We start from the raw sequence: 21341 nt of genomic DNA on the forward strand, positions 1-21341 counted from the left end.
ACTCTGCCCATTTTTTCTCGCCGGCGCCCGGGACCACAGGATCACAAGTCCAGTGCGCAGTTCGCTCGGCCGACTGGCTCCCTATACTTACACTTACGAAATGAATGGTATGGTAAACAACACAGCTTAATTCCAACACAATGTTACACAAAATAATTAAATAAAAATTCGAAATCTATGAAAATAAAATTTATCAATGCAATTGGAAACATTGAAATGGAATTCGTGACATATTTAGTATAACGTTCATGTTGCTATAATGTGGAACAGATGGCACTGTTTTTCAAAAACACATGTTTTTACCTGTCACAGGGGTGGCATTTATATAGTAGGTATATAAAAAGATGCCCCTATTCGAATGCAACGTTGTCAAAATTTCAAAGCAATCGGTAAAGAGGTTTCGAAGATTTTCCTCACATGAAAAACACAGTTTTTCAGAAAAAGCATGTTTTTTTTTTACCATCACAGACGTGACATCTATATAGTATGTATATAAAAAGCTGCTTGGATGCGAATGGAACGTTGTGTGAAAATTTCAAAGCAATCGGTGAAAAACTTCCGGAGATTAGCGGTTATGTACAAATGAACATTTCCATTTTAATTTATGTAGATTGTGTTTCCTTCCTCCTCTTCATTTCTTTTATGTGTTCCCAGCAAACACAAATCATCTACACAACGTTCGCCTATCTCTTGCCATAGGTGTGGGAATGATTTGCATTGAGAATGGTGCAGGAGAGCCTTTGAGAAACTTTTACTCAAAAAATCCAAACACAAAGGTTTAATTATAAATTGTTTTTCTACAATTATTTTCTTCCAAATGTAAAACAAATAGTTTTTACATGTTTAAATATAAAATTTATGGTGTTTTTTGTAAAATTCATTAATAAATTGTGAATGATATATATTGGCTGAGTGAAACCTTTATAATCCATTTAGTTATAATTTGAACAGAAAAAAGTATTTTTCCAAATTTTCTAAAAATTGCTCTTTTTAACACAATTTGACTCCTTATACATTCCACTAAACACTATATCATGTTTAAATATATAATTTATGTATTATTCTCTAAAATAATTTATATAAATTATATAAGTTGCTGGAAAGTGGTGTTAAGGATTTTGAAAACATTTTGTTGTGTTAATATGTTCTTATTAACTATGTCTCAAGTTCACAGTTTATCAAACAAGAATATTAACATTCGTCAACTCTTAAAATCTTATATGTTATCTTGCTGGTGCAAAAAAGGGTGAATCTTTAGGAACAGCTATAGTATCTATATATCACAAATGGTGTTTTCCCTAACTCAAACAATGTAGGGTTTATTATTCTACACATATTTCTAATGACTCTTAGATGTTTACATTCTCTGAAGTATAATTGTGAAGGCTGTGTCCATCACTCTCAACACAGATTCTTAAACTCGTCTCTGCAGGTTCAACTATATAATTAGTTTCCATTTTGAATTTCCATGGACATTTGTATCCAAAATGAAACCAATGTGGTTTCCTTCAGCGCCTTCAGCCAGCACATTTGCTCATTCATTTCCACAGATTCCAACAAGGTAGGGGATTTACAGAAATTTGTATATTCATATTGTTATATATTAAAAATATGAATGCAGTTCAATATGATAAGACAAATACATGAGTTTATGATAAATTCGTTTTCTGTGATATACCATTGATATGCTCTTTTTTTCTTTAAACGGCAGACTAAACTAAAGTGCTCACATCAACAGATTTGATGTATAAATGGTCAACGCTCAACAGAGTTAGTATAAATGTATTAGTATAAATCTTACTTGTCTCATTGTTAATTCACATTCAATGTCAACTTGTGGTTTTGATGTGGCACGTTTGGCCAAGACACCCCACCCCATTATGCACCCCATACCCATCTTGTGGGCGGTTGTGGAAAGGGTTACAGAGGCACATAATGGGCTCAGGGACTGAACCCCACAATTCATTTAGCTAAGCAAGTTACAATCTTGATGAGCTAGTTACAAAATTCAATATAAGTCATCACATCAACAATGGGTTCGAGATCGACCTCAAGTACAGGTTCTAAATTAAGCAACTGACATATGTGGAGAGCTAGTATCAAAATTTATATGTTTGTCCTGCACACCGTCCCCCATCCAGTGGGCAGCGGTGGATAGGTTACAATCACTTAGTTGTTATCTACAGTTAGCAAACTGGGGATATTTGGCTAAAATTTCTGGTAGCAGATCATTTTGAATGAAATATTGACACATCGCTGGAACATTGGTTATAGAATTGTCTCTAAATTCATGTATCTTTTCGCACTCCATCACATAGTGACGGAGGGTGTGCGAATAATTTTGTTGACACAGTTTACATTTGGTCAGGTCTACATCAGCAGATAATGAGAATTCCCAGAGATACTTGTAACCGAGTCTAAGCCGAGCAGTAGTAACATCTAGAAGTCTGCTGATTTTATTGGATGATCCATAGATGTGTGGCTCCTCTTGTATGATATGTATGATAGATGGAATTACTAGTTCCAGTTTCTAGGCAGGCGATGAGTACTCACAATAACCTTAATTAAGCGTCAAAACAAAAATGTGTATACTCTTTTTACTCTCCTGACCTTAGTTCTCGAGCTATGTATTTCATTTTGGTACCAACGTGTTCGCAATAACATTCTCTAGAAGAAAATCAGCAAAAACGGTCACCAAAAGTTATATGAATACCAGCACCCAATAAATACCTACGTAGATGACTCGCCGTGTGTGTGTTTGATGGTGGTCAAACGATGTTTGATGTGTTTGATCAGGTGATGTCCTGATCCGCATAATTAATAATAAGTATAATAATAATATAATATAAGTATAATAATAGTATAATAAGAGCAAAGCGTTCCTATTACGAGAATAGATTCAAAGAAGCAAAAGGCAACATAAAAAGCACATGGAGAGCCATCTCTACCATCCTAGGAGCTAAACAACATTCACATAATAAGATAAAAATCTCCAAGGATGGTTATACACCTGCAACAGATCTTGAAACAGCAACTGAATTTAATAGCTTCTTTTCATCGTTTGGTGCTCACCTTGCCCGAAAAATCCCAGAGACTCAGACATATGTTACCACATATCTTTCACGCAGCTATCCAAACTCTCTTCTCCTCTCTCCGGTCAGCCCTACAGATGTTGTGTCCATCATTCACTCGCTAAAAACCAAAGCTGGGAACATTAGTGAAATACCATCGATGGTACACAGGCGTGCCACCCATGCCCTTGCACCATCCATAGCACTGCTGTTCAACAAATCCCTAGAGTGTCATACCTTCCCTGATATCCTTAAAAAAGCAAGAGTAACGCCAGTTCATAAAGGAGGTAACACGGCAGACATAAATAATTACAGACCCATATCGAATCTACCTATATTATCAAAATTATTTTTTTTTTTTTACAAACAGCTCTACTCCAATCTTGTAAAATTCAATATACTAAGTCCCTGTCAGTTTGGCTTCCGCTCCCAAAAGAGTACCAATGATGCTATTGTTAGTCTGCTTGACTTAATCTTCTCAGCCCTTGACAAAAGTGAGTTTCCAATTGAACTCTTCATCGGCCTGAGAAAGGCCTTTGATACTGTTAACCATAACTACCTCTTACTTAAATTCCACCATTATGGAATCCGTGGCCTTGCCCTAAACTATATCCGATCCTATCTTAGTAACAGACACCAATATGAAGCCATCAATGATATAACCTCTCCCACTCTACCACTTAATTACCGTAAAGGTGCCACAGAGCAGCATCCTAGGACCCTCCTGTTTCTTATATACATCAATGATCTCCCTAATGTCTCTAACATACTTAAACCTATATTGTTGGCTGATGATACTACTCATCTACTCTGACCCCAACCCACTCCTGTTAAATAATGTTGTAAACAATTAATTAAAAAAAGTCTACTTGTGGATGTCAACCAACAAACCTCACACAAAACATAGAAAAGACCTACTATATCTTATTTGGAAACAAATCAACAAATGCAATTCAGCTTCAGATAGATAATGTAAACATTAGCAATAAAAATGATGGAAAGTTTCTTAGCCTATACTTAGACAAGAGACTCAACTTCCGCACCCATATACAACACATAACTAAAAAGGTTTCTAAAACAGTTGGTATACTGTTTAAGATCAGATATTATGTACCCTACTCTGCTCTCCTCTCACTCTATTATGCACTTATCTATCCCTATCATTCTTATGGCGTTTGTGCTTGGGGTTCAACCTCTGCAAACTACCTCAAGCCCATCATCATCCAGTAAAAATCTGCTATCAGGACAATAAATAACTCTACCTTCAGACAACACACAGCTCCCTTGTTCAAATCCTTAAACATGCTAAACAAATTCACTCCATACATTCTCCTGTGTAAATTACGTTTATAAAGCCCTTTTTCTAACTGCAAACCCTGTTCTGAAACTCTTCCTGGACAGATGTAATAGAACACATGGCCACGTCCCCACCAGACATAAATATCTCTTTGATATCCCCAGAGTCAAACTTAATCTATGTAAACACTCTATGTAAATAAAGGGACCTAGTCTATGGAACTCACTCCCTTATAATGATTTGAAAAGCTGTCCAACTTCTGCCATATTCAAAAATAAAACCAAAAAGTACCTGTAGTACTTTTTAAGTACGAGGGAGTAATGCGCAAAGCGTCCCTCACCTGTGACGTCACAGCGTCACCTGACGCCATATCAACACATCGGCCATTTTGTCGTCAGTTCAGTCATGGCGAGGACTAACCCTTCATGCAAACTGCACCTACTATCAAGAAGAAGAAGATTTTGTGTTCCACCGATAGTATTATCGTAAGTAAGCACTTATATTTTATATTTTATTAAATTAATTGATTCTATTTTTCTGTAATAAAGGTCCAAAGGGTTGTTAAGGAACAAGGGTGTAGCGATACCGACGCTCAGTGCGCTCAACTCACACCAAAGTATCACCTGTGTAGCTTCTGTAATTAGTGTTAATTAGTTATGCTATAAGATAATGAAGCGAGTATAAGATTAACTCGCTACAAGGGTACTGTGTTGGGAGGTGAGGGCTGTTACTGGTGTCTGTGGGGATGTGAGGACTTGTACCAACCACTATCACCACCAGTACCTTGTCTTGCATCCTGCTTAGTATTCCTATTGAGATATGAAGTATTATTGCATTCATATAATTATTCATTCATTGTCATTACTATTTTTATGGGCTATGTTCTGTTACCCTAATGCTTTTTACCCCTGGGCATGTCCATTTACTCTCCAGCCCTTCACAAGCCACTGCTGCACCCCCTCCATGCCCATACTTACTGTGCTTATTCTTACAGGACTGCACTGCATTATGTGGTGCTCACTGCCTGGACACCTTGATACATGCATTATAGGGTTCTGGTAGTTGTTCTACTCACCAAGCCCTTCCAAGGCCAGGCTTGACATGTGAGAGCTTGGTCCAACAGGCTGTTGCTTGGACAGGCCCCTCAGGCCCACATATCCACCACAGCCTTGTTTGTCCGGCACTTCAAAATCAAATGTTTATTTACGTAAGGTACATACATATTTTTAGGTAAGGTACTCTTTATTTGGGTAAATTTATCTTCGTAGTATTTAGCTTTGGCTCGTCTAATTATCTTGGATAGCAATAACGAGTAATTCTTTGAGAATTCTTTGGAGACAATTCCTAACCTATACTTCTCCCAACCTATACTTCTTCTCAAGGTCATCTTCACTTCTTGAAGATGTTCAGGTTTTCTCTTGAAGATGTCGACGGTTGTTCCAGCAATACTGTATTTCTTTTATTGCTGAAAACCTGTTTTCAGCCATAAAAAAATAATCCTGAATCCAGAAAAAAATCCCTTTTGTATCGTCTGGAAATTTTCAAATATTGCTGATCAAACCTGAGTCTAAATTATTTGTATATATTATGAATTACAGAGGTCCCAGGACAGGGTTTTTAGGCACTCCACTTACATTTTCCCACTCTGACTTAACCCCCATTTATACAAACTCAGTCTTATCTTTTAGCTAATAATTTATTGTACACACCATACTCAGCCTGTGTAGGGTAGTTTATTGTGCATGTGTAGTATATATATTTGTGTAGTATATTTGGTATATTTAATGCCTCTAACCTCTCCTCATAGTTCTTGTCCTTCAGTTCTGGGAGCCACTTAGTAGCATGTCTTTGCACCTTTTCCAGTTTGTTTATGTGCTTCTTAAGATATGGGCACCATACAACCGCTGCATATTCCAACTTTGGTCTAACAAAAGTCGTGAACAATTTCTTGAGTATTTCGCCATCCATGCATTTAAAAGCTCTGAATATTATCCTTTACCTGCAATTGGTTGTTGCTGTATTTATAGAATATGATTTGTTCTACTTTACATTTGTTTGTTCCTTTTTTTCAAAATTTCTTTCTGCCTCTCTCCTCACTGCCGTGTAGTTGTTTCTCTTTGTATTACTGGTATGTTTGGGGGTTTGGCCTCTTCGTATATTGATTCCATTTTTGTGTCTTTTGGTCTCTGTCCGTCTTGAAATTTCAGTTGAACAAATCCTGTTTCCTAGTTCTGCATCTTTGTTTTGGTATAAATGTTTTTGTTCCTTTATCATATATTTCACAAAATTGACATACTGTGCATTAATTCATCTCAATTACTTCCTTTCCTAACAGCAAGCCTTTCCAGTAAAATTCTTTGAATTCTTTTCTGACTTCTGGCCTAATGTTTGTTTTATCCTAGTGTGTATGATGCCTAGCGTGTGTCTGGTGCCTGTTGTGTTAAACCGAAGATAAATGCATAAGTATAGGTCAGTAATTTCTCCAGCTTTGAAAGGGGCTTTCATTATGCAGCAGTATTCCACTCTAGAGAGCACTAGCGTCTTGAAAACTATCATCATCGGTATAGCATCTCTAGTGTGAAAAGTTCTTGTTATCTATCCTGTCATTTTTCTTGCAGTTGTGACGGCTACTTTATTGTGTTCTTTAAATGTAAGGCCTTCTGACATCAGTACACCCAAATCCTTTACGTTGCTTTTCCGTTCAATGTTATGATTTGACTGAGTTTTGTAAGTGGTTTCCGTTTTTATATTTTTTATTTTTTCCGTAGCGCATGAGCTGAAACTTATGTTCGTTAATCACCATGTTATTTTCTGTAGCCCATAGAAAGACCTGATTTACATCTGATTGGAGGTTTGCCGTGTCCTCTATGTTGCCTACTCTCGTGAAGATTCTAGTGTCATCTGCAAAGGATGATCAAGTACTATAGGTTGTGTCCTTGTCTATGTCCGATATGAGGATGAGAAAAAGTATTGGAGCAAGCACAGTACGCTTGGGGACTGAGCTCTTTACGGTTGATGGTCCAGATTTTATTTTGTTGACTACTACACATTGGGTTCTATTAGTCAGGAAGTTGTATATCCATCTGCCTATTTTTCCGGTAATTCCTTTTGAACGCATTTTATGTGCAATAACACAATGGTCACATTTGTCAAAGGCTTTTTTTTGTCAAAGCGTTTTGTTTGTCTTCCATGGCATCTAGTGCCATGTCAGAGTGGTCCAGCAACTGTGATAGGCAAGAGCGCCCTGTTCTGAAACCATGTTGTCTGGGGTTATGGAGATGCTGTGATTCCATGTATTTTGTGATCTTACTTCTTAGCATTCTCTCAAAGATTTTTATGATGTGCGATGTTAGTGCTATCGGTCTGTAGTTTTTTGCCTCTGCCTTATTTCCTCCTTTATGGGGCGGTGCTATCTCTGCGGTTTTTAGTATGTCAGGGACAATGCCAGTATCTTGGCTTTGTCTCCAAAGAATGTGAAGGGCCTGCGATAACGTTTTTTACAGTTCTTGATGAATATAGAGTTCCAAGAGTCAGGGCCTGGTGCAGAGTGCATAGGCATACTGTCTATGGCTTCTTCAAAATCCAGTGGGGATAGGATCACATCTGATTTATGATTTGATGTTGGTATCATATCCATGAAAAATTCATTTGGGTTATCAATCAGATGGATGGAGAGCTACACTCGTGGTGTCCCATTTTCCCAGCACTCTTTGTCATATAATGCTTTGAAACTTTTGACGGATTTGGCCTCCACCACCTTCTCACCTAACATGTTCCAACCGTTTACCATTCTGTTTGCAAAAGTGAATTGTCTTACATTTCTTCGGCATCTTTGTTTAGTTCGTTTAAATCTATAACCTCTTGTTCTTGAAATTCCAGGTCTCGGGAAATCTTCCCTATCAAGTTTATCAATTCCTGTTACTGTTTTGTACGTAGTGATCATATCTCCTCTTTTCCTTCTGTCTTCTAGTTTGGAATATTTAATGCCTCTAATGTCTCCTCATAAATCCTGCCCTTCAGTTTTGGCATGAATGTTTGTGTGCCTTCATCGTATATTTTGCAAAATATGGAATACATCTCATTTACTTTACTTTAAGAATATGGTTCGATCAATTAAAAACCCTCTTGTTCAAATTGCAAAGAGACTGAAAGAGATGCAGCATGCTCAATGGATTATATATTAGTGATTATTATTAGGATTATATATTAGTGAATCATATTAGTGATTCAATTATTATGGTCATAAATTCACTTAAAAATGTAAATTTTAAGTTAAAAAATTTTAACCAAAAAACTTGATATTTTTCATATTTGGAACCATTCCATAATCCCAAGCATAAATGATTATATTTCTATCACTTGCTCTTAAGATTGTTTCATTTAATAGAGGTTGGGCATAATTGTTCTCTGCTGCTAATAGAACTGACTGACTTAGCTATAGGAAAATGTAAAATTAATTGGTTTATCCATTACAGTATTTTGCAGTTTATTTCATGATCCTGTGCTTAATACTTGCATAAATAGTAGATTACAAAATGCATTTTTATATCATTAGTATTGAATAATAATAATGCAAATAATTGACTTATAAATGATGTACAATTAATTGGTAGGTGATATTATATTATTAATATTTTTTCATTCTTGCAAAGCCTTAACAAAGCCATTAACATGTTAATATAAACTTGATCACCTTCCACTTATTTTCTCATGTGCTACCTACATGTACAAAACCTTATTCCTAAATGCATATTTTGTTCTGAAACTTGTCCTTTATATGTTGTGTATCACCATCTCTGGAGAGTTTTATCTGATTGATGTATAAATTACTTTTAATTTTACAGAATATTATTGTTATACTGAATTTATTATTATATAAATAACTTAATTTTACAGAATCATCTATCAACGCACATCCACAAGTTGAGGAGGAGGATGTGACCTTCCAGATGTCTGAAGTACTGAAACAGGCACCAAACAGGCCTGGTGGATCTAGGTACAAGGTAAAATAATTTAATTTTTTTTTTTTTTTTTTTTTTACTAATTGTCCGATATATATATATATATATATATATATATATATATATATATATATATATATATATATATATATATATATATATATATATACATATATATATATATATATATATATATATATATATATATATATATATATATATATATAATGTGTCGTACCTAGTAGCCAGAACGCACATCTCAGCCTACTATGCAAGGCCCGATTTGCCTAATAAGCCAAGTTTTCTTGAATTAATGTTTTTTCGACTACCTAACCTAACATTTTCAGCTACCTAACCTATCCTATAAAGATAGGTTAGGTTCGGTCATATATCTCTATTAATTTTAACTCCAATAAAAAAAGAATTGACCTCATACATAATGAAATGGATAGCTTTATCATTTCATAAGAAAAAAAATAGAGAAAATATATTAATTCATGAAAACTTGGCTTATTAGGCAAATCGGGCCTTGCATAGTAGGCTGAAAAGTGCGTTCTGGCGACTAGGTACGACACATTATATATATATATATATATATATATATATATATATATATATATATATATATATATATATATATATGTCGTACCTAGTAGCCAGAACGCACTTCTCAGCCTACTATGCAAGGCCCGATTTGCCTAATAAGCCAAGTTTTCCTGAATTAATATATTTTCTCTATTTTTTTTCTTATGAAATGATAAAGCTACCCATTTCATTATGTATGAGGTCAATTTTTTTTTATTGGAGTTAAAATTAACGTACATATATGACCGAACCTAACCAACCCTACCTAACCCAACCTAACCTATCTTTATAGGTTAGGTTTGGTTAGGTAGCCCAAAAAGGTAGGTTAGGTTAGGTTAGGGAGGTTAGGTAGTCGAAAAACAATTAATTCATGAAAACTTGGCTTATTAGGCAAATCGGGCCTTGCATAGTAGGCTGAGAAGTGCGTTCTGGCTACTAGGTACGACATATATATATATATATATATATGTCGTACCTAGTAGCCAGAACGCACTTCTCAGCCTACTATGCAAGGCCCGATTTGCCTAATAAGCCAAGTTTTCATGAATTAATTGTTTTTCGACTACCTAACCTACCTAACCTAACCTAACCTAACTTTTTCGGCTACCTAACCAAACCTAACCTATAAAGATAGGTTAGGTTAGGTTAGGTAGGGTTGGTTAGGTTCGGTCATATATCTACGTTAATTTTAACTCCAATAAAAAAAAATTGACCTCATACATAATGAAATGGGTTGATTTATCATTTCATAAGAAAAAAATTAGTGAAAATATATTAATTCAGGAAAACTTGGCTTATTAGGCAAATCGGGCCTTGAATAGTAGGCCAAAAAGTGAGTTCTGGCTACTAGGTACGACATATATATATATATATATATATATATATATATATATATATATATATATATATATATATATATATATATATATATATATATAATATCTCTATCACATCTATATCACTTTGTGCTTTAGCCCTGGTGGAGCTTGGTCCACCAGGCTGTTGTTTGGAGTGGCCCGCAGATCCACATACAGTCTGCATATGATATACAGTCTGTTGATCAATTAAACTACAGTAGTTAGTTTTTATCATCCGAATGCACCAATATGTGTTCATTCTTCCCAGATGAAGGAACTAGGTAATATTCATCATCTGAATGCACCATCTGATGCTTTAACACACTCATGATACACGAGAGGTTTAAAAAACTTTTAAAACTTTTAAAACTTTTTGACCTATGTATTTAAAAGCAATTCTAAAGTTAAAAAGTGTAGCATAGGCCCCTCGCAGAATGTTCTTAATATGATCCTCAGGTTATAGTTTTCTATCTAAAACCACCCCTAGATCTCTTTCTTGATCAGAATTCTTTATAGATCTCAGTGGCTCGATCATAGAAACTGCTCTAAATCCTTGTTGGCCTGGATTGTGGAGGTCATTGGTCTCTATAAAACTAGTAATCTGACTCCTGATCACTCTCAAATAATTTTATTATGTGGGATGTTAGTGCAACTGGTATTTGGCTCGTCTATAATTCTTTGCCAATGCTTGTGTTGTGTTGTGTTGTTTTGGTAGTGATGTGCAATGTGTTGTTTTGGTAGTGATTCGTCCAGTTCTGGTAGTAGTGCGGTTGTTGTGTAGTGTAGTACTTGTGTGCTTGTTAATGACTTGTATTCCAGTCTTGTGGGTATCTCCTTTCCCCTACGGGCCAACTGCTTTGTTCTTACCTAGCATTTTGCTTTGTTTGGGTATGAATGTTTGTGTGCCGTATATTTTGCAAAATTTGCCATATATCTCATTATTTACTCCTCTGCCTAGCAACAAGTCTGTCTAATTATACTCATTAACTGTTTTTCAAAGTTCCCCATAGTGTCCTTTATTGAAATCGAGTTCATGAACCGTTTCAATGTTCTTATTTTCTTCTAGATTATATCTTAAAGTATATTTAAATGTTATTGTTATTAAATGTTATTGTGACATTGCATTGCAATTGAGCTATGTTGTTTACCATACCGTTCATTTCGTGAGTATAAGTATAGATGCCACACTTGTGACAGGTAAAACCATGCCTTTTTTGAAAAACAGCACCGTCTGTTGCACGTAAGAGCAACCCACACTATATTATGTTGCGATATTATTTCAATATTTCCGATTGTATTGATAATTTGAATTTTCATAGATTTCAATTTATTTTCATTTCGATTTAATAATTTTGTGTGACATTGCATTGAAATTGAGCTGTGTTGTTTACCATACTGTTCATTTCATGAGTATAGTTTATTTTTTTATTTTTTTCATTTCATTTTTTTAGCTGTTCTTATTTTTCAGTGATGGGAATATCAGATCATTTGATGTTCCCAATTTTCTGATGGAAGCATCAGACCATTATAGAATGCATCGGATGAGGTAGTTTGGAATGGTGGGGAGGACGAGAGGGGGGTATGGTGGGGAAGACGAGGGGACAGAGGAGAGGGTAATGGTGGGGAGGACGAGGGGACTGGGGAGTTGGGGATGGTGGGGACAGGGGAATGCTGGGGAGGACAAAGGGACAGGTGAATGGGAGATGGTGGGGGAGGAAGAAGGACAGGGGAGGGGAAAATGGTAAGGAGGACGATGGGACAGGGAAGTGGGAATAGTGGGGATGATGTGGGGACAGGGAAGTGGGAAGGACGAGAGGACTGTGGAATGGGGAATAGCAAAGTGAATTATAATTATATATATTAATTAATTCTTATAAATTTCCAGAAGCCTGTATCAACACCCACACTAATGCAACTGAAAGAGATGTTGAGACAAGTATTGCTGATATGTTGAAGAACGCCCCAAACAAACTCGGTGGAAACAGATACAAGGTAAAGTTTGCCAATTTGCTGTAGTCTAATTCAATTTCTTTTTAGTAATCTTCGAGAACATTTATGCTATGAATAAGATAAAATAATGTAACTGATTTTGATTTATTTACTATTTATTATTTATTTACCGTTATTAGTATAATAGATCTCGTAATAATTTTGCAAAAATAATGGCATTTACTATTTTAAAAAGCTCGGGTGCAGGGGGGGGGGGTTATGTAAAAGCCTGGTTTGTGCCTCGGAGAGGCTATGGGATCCAGTAAGATCGTCCTTCCTTTCCTCCCTAGAATCTGGATGTAGCAGGTGCTCAATTGTCAAAAGTGAAAAATTGGTTTTGTCTTCCGAATGCACCATTTGTGTAAATTTGCTAATAATCTTTTAAAAATAGTAAATGCCATTATTTTTGCAAAATTATTACGAGATCTATTATACTAATAACGGTTTGATAAAATACAGTAGACTGCCTACTGGATAATAGTTCCAGTCCACCTGTAGACAGGGATCTCACATCAGCTTGTATATTATACAAGGATAAGATTTGATTTACTTTTGTATTTATATGCATATATGCATTTATATGCATTATTCTCTAGAATAATAGATCTCGTAATAATTTTGCAAAAATAGTGGCATTTACTATTTTAAAAAGCTCGGGTGCAGGGGGGGGGGGTTTGTGTAAAAGCCTGGTTTGTGCCTCGGAGAGGCTATGGGATCCAGTAAGATCGTCCTTCCTTTCCTCCCTAGAATCTGGATGTAGCAGGTGCTCAATTGTCAAAAGTGAAAAATTGGTTTTGTCTTCCGAATGCACCATTTGTGTAAATTTGCTAATAATCTTTTAAAAATAGTAAATGCCATTATTTTTGCAAAATTATTACGAGATCTATTATACTAATAACGGTTTGATAAAATACAGTAGACTGCCTACTGGATAATAGTTCCAGTCCACCTGTAGACAGGGATCTCACATCAGCTTGTATATTATACAAGGATAAGATTTGATTTACTTTTGTATTTATATGCATATATGCATTTATATGCATTATTCTCTAGAATAATAGATCTCGTAATAATTTTGCAAAAATAGTGGCATTTACTATTTTAAAAAGCTCGGGTGCAGGGGGGGGGGGTTTGTGTAAAAGCCTGGTTTGTGCCTCGGAGAGGCTATGGGATCCAGTAAGATCGTCCTTCCTTTCCTCCCTAGAATCTGGATGTAGCAGGTGCTCAATTGTCAAAAGTGAAAAATTGGTTTTGTCTTCCGAATGCACCATTTCTGTAAATTTGCTAATAATCTTTTAAAAATAGTAAATGCCATTATTTTTGCAAAATTATTACGAGATCTATTATACTAATAACGGTTTGATAAAATACAGTAGACTGCCTACTGGATAATAGTTCCAGTCCACCTGTAGACAGGGATCTCACATCAGCTTGTATATTATACAAGGATAAGATTTGATTTACTTTTGTATTTATATGCATATATGCATTTATATGCATTATTCTCTAGAATAATAGATCTCGTAATAATTTTGCAAAAATAGTGGCATTTACTATTTTAAAAAGCTCGGGTGCAGGGGGGGGGGTTTGTGTAAAAGCCTGGTTTGTGCCTCGGAGAGGCTATGGGATCCAGTAAGATCGTCCTTCCTTTCCTCCCTAGAATCTGGATGTAGCAGGTGCTCAATTGTCAAAAGTGAAAAATTGGTTTTGTCTTCCGAATGCACCATTTCTGTAAATTTGCTAATAATCTTTTAAAAATAGTAAATGCCATTATTTTTGCAAAATTATTACGAGATCTATTATACTAATAACGGTTTGATAAAATACAGTAGACTGCCTACTGGATAATAGTTCCAGTCCACCTGTAGACAGGGATCTCACATCAGCTTGTATATTATACAAGGATAAGATTTGATTTACTTTTGTATTTATATGCATATATGCATTTATATGCATTATTCTCTAGAATAATAGATCTCGTAATAATTTTGCAAAAATAGTGGCATTTACTATTTTAAAAAGCTCGGGTGCAGGGGGGGGGGGTTTGTGTAAAAGCCTGGTTTGTGCCTCGGAGAGGCTATGGGATCCAGTAAGATCGTCCTTCCTTTCCTCCCTAGAATCTGGATGTAGCAGGTGCTCAATTGTCAAAAGTGAAAAATTGGTTTTGTCTTCCGAATGCACCATTTCTGTAAATTTGCTAATAATCTTTTAAAAATAGTAAATGCCATTATTTTAGCCTGAGTATGGTAAGTGTTGCTGAATTTTTTTAGCCTTGTACATATGTCTTTTGATTAGTTTTTTTGCAGATGAAGGAAGGTGGGGTGGCACATAATTGATTGTTCAGTGTTATGTTTAAGGTACAAATAAAACAAAAGCAAAAGTTACTCAAATTCGTTGATTTTTGTAATAGTTAAGAAGGAAAATATTTTAATGCTATTTATTTAATACAGTTGGAAATTAGAAAATCTAATGTTGAGATTGAAAGATATATATTATTCTCTATTACCTTACAGCTTATGCATTATTTTAACAGGTCCAGACGCTGTCTCAAATGGGCGGTGCAAGCTGTGGAGACACAGTGAGACGAATGATGAGGATAGGGACCTATGGGGTCTGGTCTCAGTATTCACTCGTTGGGCGCAAGAGGAAACGTGTCTTCAAAACCTTGGATATTTGTAATGTAATAATAAGTACGTAAATTTGACATTTTTTTGGATTATATATATGTCTGCATGTATTATGTATTATACTTGCATGCTTGTTAATGACTTGTATTCTAGTCTTGTGGGTATCTCCTTTCTCCTACGGGCCAAATGCTTTGTTCTTACCTAGCATTTTGCTTTGTTTGGGTATGAATGTTTGTGTACCTTCATTGTATATTTTGCAAAATTTGCCATATATCTCATTACTCCTCTGCCTAGCAACAAGTCTGTCTAATTATACTCAATAACTATTTTTCAAAGTTCCCCATAGTGTCCTTTATTGAAATAGAGTTCATGAACCGTTTCAATATCCTTATTTTCTTCTAGATTATATCTTAAAGTATATTTAAATGTTATTGTGACATTGCATTGCAATTGAGCTGCGTTGTTAACCATTCTGTTCATTTCATGAGTATATTTTATTTTCTATTTTTTCATATCATTTTTTTTATCTGTTTTTATTTTTCAGTGATGGGAATATCAGATCATTTGATGTTCCCATCAGAAAATTGGGAAAGTCAGATCTTTTGATGTTCCCAATTTTCAGATGGAAGCATCAGACCATCATGGAATGCATGGGATGAGGTAGTTTAGAATGGTGGGGAGGACGACAGGGGGGATGGTGGGGAAGACGAGGGAACAGAGGAGAGGGTAATGGTGGGGAGGACGAGGGGACAGGGGAATGGAGAATGCTGGGGAGGACAAAGGGGACGAGGGGACGGAGGAAGACTGGAGAACAGGGGAACACCTAAATAAAAGCCAACAATGTTATTACTCTGTGGCTTCTTGTCTCCTGACAAAAAGAATTATAATTATATATATTAATTAATTCTTATAACTTTCCAGAAGCCTGTATCAACACCCACACTAATGCAACTGAAAGAGATGTTGAGACAAGTATTGCTGATATGTTGAAGAACGCCCCAAACAAACACGGTGGAAACAGATACAAGGTAAAGTTTGCCAATTTGCTGTAGTCTAATTCAATCTCTTTTTAGTAATCTTTGTGAACATTTATGCTATGAATAAGATAAAATAATGTAATTGATTTTGACTAAATATGTAGATATATTTAATTTTCTGAGCACTAATAATGAAAGAAAACCAAAATAAGAGGTGGCTACTATCTCTAATAATGGGCTGGAATAATACAGGATATAATAATATATATATATATATAAATATATATACATATATTTATATATATATATATATTTATTTATATAAATATATATATGATATATATATTCTATTCTATTAGTCTATTCTATTCTATAGTTTTATATAGATTCTTGTTTTAGTTTTTTTCTATAATATGGAAAGGGTTTTTAATTAATAAATTAAATATTATATAATAAAATAATGTATTATTGAAAACAATTAGTAACAAACAATATTTCATTACAGGGTGGTGAAGCAAGAATACATGTGCATCACATAGCAGAGTCGGATATGACGAAAATAGCGGAGAGCCTGGTGCATGGCATACCGCTGAATCTTCTCTAATGTCTATATAGAAGAATCTTTGTTTCTGTGTGTATATATGTATATATATCATTAATAAAATATATATATATATATATATATATATATATATATATATATATCATTAATAAAATATATATATATATATATATATATATATATATATATATATATCATTAATAAAATATATATATATATATATATATATATATATATATAACCTATATATATATATATATATATATATATTGTGACGATAATCTCCTTCAAGAGATTGAGCCTGCTCTTCCCTCCAAAATTACGTCTTCACAATTATATAAAAAGACTATGGAAGAAATGTCCAACAACGACAACAACACCAGCACCAGCAAGGCTTGCCAGGGTGAGCAGAAACGTATGCAACCAGCCACCTGTTCGAACTCCAACCACCAAACTACCCGTTGATCGCTACGGCTCCGCTGATTGGTCGCCGGTCTGGCTGCACCTGCACTCGCCCCCAATACTACCTGATGTCTGGGGTCGCCCCAACATCAGTCCTCAGAATGTTCCGTGCTTTCGTAGCCAGCACTCCTCCCAGCTAGACGTTAGCGTGTACTGAGAGAGGTGGTGGCTTTAAGCCAATATTCCAGCACCTCCCACTTAACTTTTGTATTGCACTTGTTATTTTACCTTAACGTAACTTTTCATTGTGTCATTTAAGTATTCTTATTATTTTGATTCATTGATTTTATTATACATATTTGTTTGTGCATTATTTTCATGTTTTGATTTATTTAACGTAATTAAAATTTCATTGTTAAAGTTTTACTTGTGTTTTGTGTGTCTTCTCCTTACCTTACCACAGACGAAGTTCCAGTTTTTCTATTTTTTTTTATAACTATGTGACGAGGCCATACCCCTAGCCTTAAACAGCCGAACACCAACGCGTTACCGTCACAAGTTATATGGGGGCCTGTCCGGGAGCCTCACTCAGGTACTGGTGCCAAGTGGTAATTTATGGTAAGCGTATTTAACTTTGTTAACGTAGCTTTACTATTTTTCATTCAATTTCATTTTTTATAAGGTGCGGTGTATTGTGCATTACGAGAGTAACATATAGTGAAGGTGAGACAACTTTGGATTACGTGGTGACTGTAGGCCTCAGTCATACTCTTAATTGGTCATCTCTCCCTCCATGTTATTACTCGTATTTACCATCTATGTCCCTTGAATATTTCTCATTCTGACAGATCATCATATTGGTACCCTGGTACTGTGGTCTGCCCCGGGTCAAGAGTACCCAATCTTCTGCAATCTGACTGTAGGAGGACAAAGAGGGCCATAGTTCCTCTAGCTCGAACTTTAGTTGCTGACTTGGGACCTCAGCAGCAGTTCTCGTCACCAGTTGACACCTCGCACCCCTACACGTCAGTCAGAGATGATGATACATACAACGGTAGGGAATTAGCTTATTTTTTCAGAGCACAAAAAATTCGCTAATTCTGTAAGTATCATATTAAATTCAGTGGGAAAAACTTGCTTTATGTCCTTTAGAGACTTGGCAAGGTATGCCTACATCCTTGGACTACCAATTTTACTTTTGAAGCATTTAACTGTTTCATTTGTTTTCGAAACTTTGTTTCATTTGTTAGTAGGATTTTCTTGCCCTTATTCTCTTACATGAGTACCGGGTACAAGATTTCCTGCGCCCTTGATTTAATTTAATATCTTTCACTTAACGTTAATTGTTAAAGATCACACAGGATAGGTACCAGTTGCCACGTTGTCCTGTTTCTGACATTTCATTATTGAACATTCGTGTACCTTTATTTGCTAATTTCACCATGTTTCGTCTCCAAACTTTCCGTGCAAATCCAGCAGGTGAAATAGGGACTTTAAGTCGTGCCAAGAGGACTGAACTACAAACTCTTGCACATGAGTATCAACTAGAAGTTCCCTACCAAGCCAACAAAAATGACCTACACAACCTGTTGCTGGATTACTATTTAGAGCAAGGTAAGATAGACTCTGACACTCATGAAACTTACTATATTGCAGATAAAACTGATTTGGCAACGCTGAAACTCAAACTAGAGCTGGCCAAGATTGAACGTGAGCAGCAAAGGGAAGCCCTCGAACAACAAGAACGAGCTGCTGCCATACGAAGAGAAGAACAAGAACGCGAGGCTGCCTTGAGGAGAGAAGAACACGAACGTGGACTCGCCCTCCACGAACGTGAGGTCGCCTTGCTCCATGAACGTGAGAGAGTACAGCTTGAAACAAAACAACGCGAGTTGGAAATACAACGCGAACATGACAAGCAACAAGCAACTCTAGCTCTAGAGTGTCGTCAACGTGAAATCGCCTTGGAAACTTCCCACTTCACTCAACGCCAGCAAGCTACTGCCAATCTTCCCGTCAGTTTTAATATATCACATGCAAGTAAGTTAATGCCATCCTTTGTAGAAGCAGAAGTTGATGTTTTTTTCACCACCTTTGAAACCCTTGCTAATCAACTCAGTTGGCCTGTCAACCAATGGGCCACACTTCTCAGAGTCCATCTTACAGGTAGAGCTGCAGTCACACTCAGTACTTTGGCGTCTGAGAATGACTACTACACTCTGAAACAAGCAGTGTTAGACGCCTACCTACTTTCCACCGAAAGTTATAGAAGGAAATTCCGTGACCACCTGAAGGCAAGTACCACTACCTTCCTTGAGTTTGCTAACACGAAACGGAGGTATTTCATGAAATGGCTGGAAGCAGCACATGTCTCTACTTTTGCAGAACTCGTCAACCTGATGCTTGTTGAAGAATTCTTGAGACGTGTGCCGCCTCCTGTCCGCCTCTACTTAGCAGATAAAGAAGAAACCGACTACCTGAAGTGTGCTAAGTCGGCTGACACTTACAGCCTCATCCACCGGCTGACACCTGAACCATCCTCCAGTAAGAAGTCGTGGTACAGTTACGAAAAGGTGAGCCCCGATCAAGCTGGTTCACAACTGTACTGCAAATATTGTAGACTCTATGGACATACCATAGAAAAGTGTGGTAAATCTCAATACAAGGGAACCACTGACCAACAAAGACCCAAACCAACTCCTCCTAAGTCCGGTAAGCCTGTGATGAATGTTGGTGTTGATGTTAATGATCTTTCTCTTTTCAGTAACCACCTGTATACTGGAACTGTCTCTGCCAACGGTTCAAATCCGGAGGGACGTTTCAAATTGAAGATCTTGAGGGACACAGCGGCTCTACAATCGATCATCTTGAAGTCGGCTGTGCCCAACATAGTCTACACCGGGGAAACAGTCTTCATCACTGACCTCACTGCTACCACTCCATACCCTCTCGCCAGAGTCCACCTGAATTGTCCCTACGTGAACGGGGAAGTCCAAGTCGCCGTCAGGGAAAAGCCTTTTCCCATGCCTGGAGTGCAACTTCTCCTAGGCAACGACTTGGCAGAAGACCTGCAACCGACCAACCTGATCGTCATGGACAAACCCCAGGTGTGTAACTCTGTGCCAAGTAACCCTATTCTTGAGTATGTTCCAGCAGAGGTTCAAGAGAGTGATGAAGTTTCTCCTCCGGTTCTCGTGACCACCCGTGCACAAGCCGCACGTCCACAGCCAGCTGACTCTACTGCTACCGCTGTCCCTCAAGACCCTCAGAAACTACCCCCGCATCTGACCAAGTTGGAGTTCCGTAAGTTGCAGAGGGAAGATCTTACTTTAACACCATTGTTTTTCCAGGCTGAGACTCAACCCGACAGTATTCCTGGGTTCTTCCTAGAGAACGACTTGCTCTACCGCAGATATAGACCCAGTAAACTGAAGGAGGAGGACGATTGGGCCAACACCGAACAACTTGTGATTCCCACCAGCCTGCGGCCCACTATTCTACACCTGGCCCATGGAGCATTCTCCCACTACGGCTTCAACAAGACTTACCATGGGATTCGTCAAGACTACTACTGGCCAGGTATGGTAAATAACGTCAAACAGTACGTAAAACAGTGTCATACATGTCAGATGGCAGGCAAACCGAACGTCTCCATTCCCAGAGCACCACTGATTCCCATACAGGTGCCTGTGGAACCTTTCCACAGACTCATAATAGACTGTGTTGGTCCTTTACCTCGGACCAGTTCAGGTAACGCCTACATCCTAACCATCCTGTGTCCTACCACCAGATTTCCCATAGCAGTTCCAGTGAAGAACATCACGGCTGCTACGGTTATCAAACATCTATTGAAGATCTTCACTCAATACGGATTTCCCAGGGAGATTCAAAGTGACTGTGGCACCAACTTCACCAGTGATCTCTTCAAAAGGACACTGGAGGAGTTCAACATCAAACAGGTATTGTCCAGCCCCTATCATCCTGCTTCACAGGGTTCTCTTGAACGTAGTCAT

The 21341-nt window shown here is 36.8% G+C and overlaps 2 protein-coding genes across 4 annotated transcripts in view; one reads left to right on the forward strand and one right to left on the reverse strand.

Annotated features, from left to right (window-relative positions):
* LOC123749655 (probable glutamate receptor) overlaps window positions 1-21341 on the reverse strand; it is a 294522-nt gene that overhangs the window by 18331 nt on the left and 254850 nt on the right. The window lies entirely within an intron of this gene.
* LOC138370584 (uncharacterized) lies at window positions 4739-17034 on the forward strand. Of its 3 annotated transcripts, none has more exons than XM_069334973.1 (7): window positions 4739-4853; window positions 5363-5598; window positions 9265-9371; window positions 12657-12763; window positions 15294-15450; window positions 16309-16415; window positions 16870-17034. In XM_069334973.1, exons 4-7 carry the CDS (start codon window positions 12719-12721, stop codon window positions 16966-16968), a joined length of 408 nt encoding a protein of 135 aa, XP_069191074.1. In that variant the 5' UTR covers window positions 4739-4853; window positions 5363-5598; window positions 9265-9371; window positions 12657-12718; the 3' UTR covers window positions 16969-17034. The 3 variants fall into 3 exon arrangements, with proteins under 3 accessions (XP_069191074.1, XP_069191075.1, XP_069191076.1); XM_069334974.1 differs by having other exon boundaries at window positions 5363-5580; XM_069334975.1 differs by lacking the exon at window positions 5363-5598 and having other exon boundaries at window positions 4749-4853.

Source organism: Procambarus clarkii, chromosome 32, assembly GCF_040958095.1.
Source record: "Procambarus clarkii isolate CNS0578487 chromosome 32, FALCON_Pclarkii_2.0, whole genome shotgun sequence".
In the NCBI taxonomy this organism is placed as follows: Eukaryota; Metazoa; Arthropoda; class Malacostraca; order Decapoda; family Cambaridae; genus Procambarus; species Procambarus clarkii.

What these genes read in the sequence shown, in the direction of transcription:
- LOC138370584 (XM_069334973.1), top strand. Translation starts at nt 12,719, where the DNA reads ATGTTGAAGAACGCCCCAAACAAACTCGGTGGAAACAGATACAAG. An exon ending in TATTTGTAATGTAATAATAA is followed by an intron (nt 15,451 to 16,308) that starts GTACGTAAATTT and finishes ATAACTTTCCAG; the next exon opens with AAGCCTGTATCAACACCCAC. An exon ending in ACGGTGGAAACAGATACAAG is followed by an intron (nt 16,416 to 16,869) that starts GTAAAGTTTGCC and finishes ATTTCATTACAG; the next exon opens with GGTGGTGAAGCAAGAATACA.